The sequence below is a fragment of the Austrofundulus limnaeus genome, unplaced genomic scaffold (genome assembly GCF_001266775.1).
Source record: "Austrofundulus limnaeus strain Quisiro unplaced genomic scaffold, Austrofundulus_limnaeus-1.0 Scaffold11, whole genome shotgun sequence".
In the NCBI taxonomy this organism is placed as follows: domain Eukaryota; kingdom Metazoa; phylum Chordata; class Actinopteri; order Cyprinodontiformes; family Rivulidae; genus Austrofundulus; species Austrofundulus limnaeus.
Window position 1 is genome coordinate 3,532,070 of NW_013952413.1, and position 5,177 is coordinate 3,537,246.

The 5,177-nt window shown below is 38.3% G+C and overlaps 1 protein-coding gene across 1 annotated transcript in view; it reads right to left on the bottom strand.

Annotated features, from left to right (window-relative positions):
- Positions 1-5,150, bottom strand: part of ikbke (inhibitor of nuclear factor kappa B kinase subunit epsilon) — a gene marked incomplete in the record, with an annotated part of 16,917 nt that extends 11,767 nt beyond the window's left edge. The window contains 7 exon segments of the mRNA XM_014002072.1: positions 470-649; positions 769-879; positions 972-1,132; positions 3,024-3,205; positions 3,288-3,417; positions 3,501-3,638; positions 5,040-5,150. Coding sequence (XP_013857526.1) covers positions 470-649; positions 769-879; positions 972-1,132; positions 3,024-3,205; positions 3,288-3,417; positions 3,501-3,638; positions 5,040-5,138 — 1,001 coding nt within the window.
- Positions 5,151-5,177: the final 27 nt, after the last annotated feature.

Below are 5,177 nucleotides of genomic sequence, written 5' to 3' on the forward strand. Positions count from 1 at the left end.
GTTCGTATCTGAAAAAAATCGTAGAATACGAAAACATTGTTGAATGCCACAAATTCTCCTAAATCACTCGTACGCACAATTTAAGAACAAATCTGTGCGTACGAACGGTTCTCGCATGAGGCCCAATGAGTGTGTTCTTACTGAAGTGGAAGCACGCGGTTCTGACTTCCTCACTAAAAGTGCAGCCTAAACATTACTAGGTCCAAAAAAAGCAACAGTGGTAGGAATTTTACGTTAAATATTATTTGATGGCCACATAAATCAGAAACTGAAAGGCAGAAGAAACTACCCTGTCAGCACCACCACTGATTCTGCTTCCACTGAAGGAAAGAACTTCATCATGACGAAGAAATACAAAATGTGTACTTTCTGACAAACTACAAAAGACAGAGTCAGGTATCATCTGTCATATTTGGATGACATTTAAAAAAACTGAAAGTGTGTGTATGTGTGGCCCGAGTGGACGTACGTCTTGTAGTGGTGTGTGTAAATACAGTGAGCCATGGCATGCTGCAGAGAGAAGACATGGACTGGCTGTCGCTGCAAAATATCTGTCGTAGCTTTGAAGAACTGTTCGAAGCCCCAACACCTCTCCTGGTCRGCCTCCATTATGCCCGCGAGTACCGGAACCAGCAGCACTTTCAGACCCCTGCAATCCGAGAGGGACAGAGACAAACAGAAAAGACAAGTAATGGTGTAAAAAAGGGTCAATTTATTACTCAGAGGCAAGTTTAAATGCATATAAATTTTTTTTTTTTGCTGATTTACTGTGAGAGTTGGCAGCTGTGAGGCAGGTGGTAACTCCACTCTATCTGCCCACCCTCCACTCGCTGTATGCCTGCTATTGCCCCCATCGGTTTCTCTGTAGTGATCTTGAACCTTTACAGCAAAAAAAAAAAAAAAAAAGGAGGCAGGATTGTTCACGTTGTATCCAGACTGTCATCAGACGCTTGTGTAATTGTTTAGCTTACATGGTGGGCTTGTTCTTGCGAGGTCCTTCAAASGGTGTGAAGGGAAGAGTCCCCACGGCGGAATGGTACAATGTCACACCGATGCTCCACAGGTCAACGCTGACGCCGTAAGATTTATGTTGAGGCTTCCGCAGCACGGCCCGTTCGTACATGTCTGGGTGCTACACACAAGAACACAAGTAAGAAGAGACAACACACGATATACTGCACACTTCACAGGTGGACTTATTGGGGCCAAACCTTTAAAAAAACATCTATAAAATAACAGACTTGTGGAAGATTTTGTTAAAGTTTACTGGGATGGGAAACACCAAACTGAAATGTGGAATAAGTTGCAAAGCTAGAACTCAGGAATACGATGTAATAATTACTCTGATTAAGATTAGCTTTTAGAGGAAACATCAAATACTCAACACTTTAAAGACTGTGAGAGCTTTAACTACTTATGTGTATCAATAATCTACAAGACTGAATTGTTTTTGAGGTCACCTTTGGACTTTTCTGGACTTCAGACAGCAGGACGTGCCCATAAAGCGTGACCCATCACAACAAGGTAAGGATTACCAGGCAAGTCAAATTAGGTCTAAATGAACATTTTCAGACTTTTGCCTTTTAAGCTACATTTTGATACAGAACGCTATTTTAGGTGATTCTAATTAGGATCTGCTTGTGTCATTTTAAAGAGGAAACCTCAAACATTATTTGGATATTAAGACTTCAAACTGTAAAGGAAAAAAAAACTTTGCTAGCTTGCAGGGAAAATGACAAAAACTAAAAGCTTATCTGAAAATCATACTTTCACTGCTCGAAAAAGGGCTTCAAAAAAACTCTTTAAGATTATATTTCAGATATTTCATTTAAACAACCTGTAAATAAGGCATTAGATTTTGACAAAATGCAATTGTTGCACTATAGCTGCCTATTTCTTCACATACCACTTTGTGACTTAACCCTTGGTTGTATGAGATGGGTCACAAATGTTAGGAATTCAAATAAAATGCAAAAAGTTCAGGCGCATTACACTTCTGGATCTGCTATTAGACAATTTCACATTTAGATAAATAAATGCAATCCATCCTTCCTTTATCTATACCCGCTTCTTCCTTTAAGGGTCATGGGGTATCASTGGTTCCCTATATCCAGCAGTCACTGTTTGAGGGGCGGGGTTACTACATTATAGCTATTTTTCTGTAATGTGTAAAAACATATAGGAGATCAATAAAATAGATAAAATATTGTTCACAAATGTATCTAAAAAGTAAGAACATTTGTCATCTGGGTGATTTGTTGGCTTAATTTTAGTCTGTATATCACTGGGATGCAACAGTTAGTAATTAATTGAAGACACAAAAGTGCAAAAAATGCATATCTTTGACTTGAAAAAACAAATAAACTGTAGGTAAAAGACATTTGTGTCCCGCAATGTCCCTTTTTACGGTTTGCGGACTCAGTCTTTTTGTGTATTTTTTCATAGAACCTAACTAAAAACAATATAAGAACAATGTAATTGATTTTGCGACACAAACATTTATGTAAATTCTATTTATGACATGACAAATTACGATGCCACCCAAACACGCTGCACCACAGTCATTTTATTTTTTTTTTCATGATAACCTCTGTGAAAACTGGGGCTTTACTGAATGTCCAGAATAATAAATACTGTATTTATTCATGTATAATAATAGAAATTTAACCCTAAAAATCATCCACAAAGTAGGGGGGTAGTATTATACACGGGTTATTGGTGTTTAGAATTTTTATGCTTTTTAAGCACAAAAATGATGATCATATTATACTTGTATTATACATGAATAAATACGGTTATTGCCAAATTTTGACTGAGACTAAATTTGTCTTGCAAACTTTTTGAACACTCAAACTGCTGCCAACATTTTGAGACATTTCAGAAACTCGCTTATGAACGCTGTTAACAATTAGTTACCAACAGTCCCAGCCAGGACAGATACTACCTTTAGTCTTTTTAACTTTATATCTTCAGCCAGCTAAACACTGTTCTGTATGAGTTTGGTTGTTAGATTATTAACCTACCAAATACTCCTCAGTTCCATAAATAGACACAAACTTCTCATCATCGTCCAGCTCTCTCGCCGCTCCGAAGTCTGTCAGTTTGTAAACAGATTTGCCGTCCTCGCCGACTTTCCGCATGATGTTCCCTGGCTTAATGTCTCGATGCACCACTCCATTTTCTCGCAGGTGATTCATTCCCTGCACTATGAATAACACAATGACAGACGAATGCTTTAAAAAAATGAAATATAAAGGGTATACAATGTCACACTCACACACACTCACCTATACACTGCARCACAGTGAGGAACTCCGTTTCAGGCAAGCCAAAAGCATTTTCAGGCTCCTCGAGCAGGTTGAGCAGACTCCCTCCTGAGCAATACTCCATCACCAACACCTTCTGTTTAGTTGGCAGCTGGTGCAAATAAACCAGGCAGTCAGATTTAAAAACATTGTTMGTATGAATTAATACCCATTTTCTTCTCTCAGTTGCTGTACCTCCTCAACAGCAAACAGCCTGACGATATTGCTGTGGCTGAGCTTCCGGAGCATCTCAAACTCTCTCATTTGGACGTCATGCGGGCGGTTGTAGCTCAGCGTATTGAACACTTTGACGGCTACCACCTCGCCTGATTTCTGCACRAACACACGTTTCACAATCATCACAGAGGCACATCAGAAGCAACCCACATCACTGAAACCACAAGTGTTTTTTTTTATCTTTTCATGTTACTTTTGAGCTAAGAACAAGATCAAAGCTGGAGGTGGAAACAAAAAAATAAAAAACAAACACATACAAATGCTGACTAATTTGTTTGTACCCTTCCACAGTAATTGGCTCAAGAAGGTGTAACTTTGGATCTTCTAACGTGATTCAAAGTGTGTCGGATGATTCAGTCAGAACGTCACGTTCTTTGATCTTGGAGTTTCCCTTTAATGCTTTTTTTGGCTGTTTTTCTACCATCTGCATTAGTCTGACCCATCTGGGGTTACATTTTTACTTGCCCCTACTGTATGTCAGGAGAGGTTGGCTACCGTCTCATGAACTTTATATTTTATAAGAACATTGGCAACTATAGCCATAGCATGAAGCTGTTTGGTGATGCTCTTGTAGCTTTGACCTTTACCTTTATTCTTTTCGAGCTGCTTGGACRTTGCTGGCCTTTGCTTTCTCTGCTCTGTGTTCAGGGTTGCCAGATAAACACAAAATATGCTTTTATCACCTCATATTAAAACACCTTCACTCAGCTCATGTGGCAGTTTGAATCAAAACACAACAGTTTTAAAGGGACAGTACAACAGTTTACCATGCCCCGTCTGGAAACCCTGTCTTTGTTCAGTGTGGTTCACATAATACTAAACTATCCAGTGACGTGATTTTCCCAGTATTGAAACAGGCTGAGTGGCTAATAAAATGCTGGAATGCACCTGTGATACTATTTAAGGTCAAACACATCGTTTGAAACATGACTACAATGTAAAGTTAAATAGTCTCTTTCAGGGTACCAACAAATCTGTTTGGATGTCTTTGTAAAATAAACAACAGATAATTTATTATGTTTATTTCCTCTTAAATAGTGCCATATTTGTAATGAAATAACATGTGTGGGTTAAGTAAAAGTCAACACAATAAGCTGTGATTGGGAAGATTTGGCAAGTTTGGGCTCAGCCCACGGTTTAGGCAACTTGTGCCTATTTATGAAAATTTTCTTATGACTATTGTACTCATATTGCCTGTAGATTCAATTTAATTGTTAATGTTACAGTACGTATAKGTCCAAAAGAGGCTTCCAGCAGATTTTCTTTTAAATTAAATCTTCAGGGTCGATATTTTTTAGTGTTGGGCAAACCTTTCCTATAAGTGGTCCAAAATGTTGACAGGGCCTTTACAACTGTGGCACCATTTAGGAGGAAATAAACAGGCTTTACAACAGTAAAAGCTTTATTGTCAAGGATCATTGTAAGAACAATAAAATAATAATAACAATAATCAACCAAATACAACAGATAAGTAAATATTTATTAATTCATTGCTACCTTATTGCGTGCCTTGTAAACATTGGCAGTGGCTCCTTGACCCAGGACGTCTTGTAAAGACCACAAAAAGTTTGTTGTGCTGGCTGTCATCACCGACATGCTGCAAGGAAACTGTCAGTTGACGTTATATATATATAT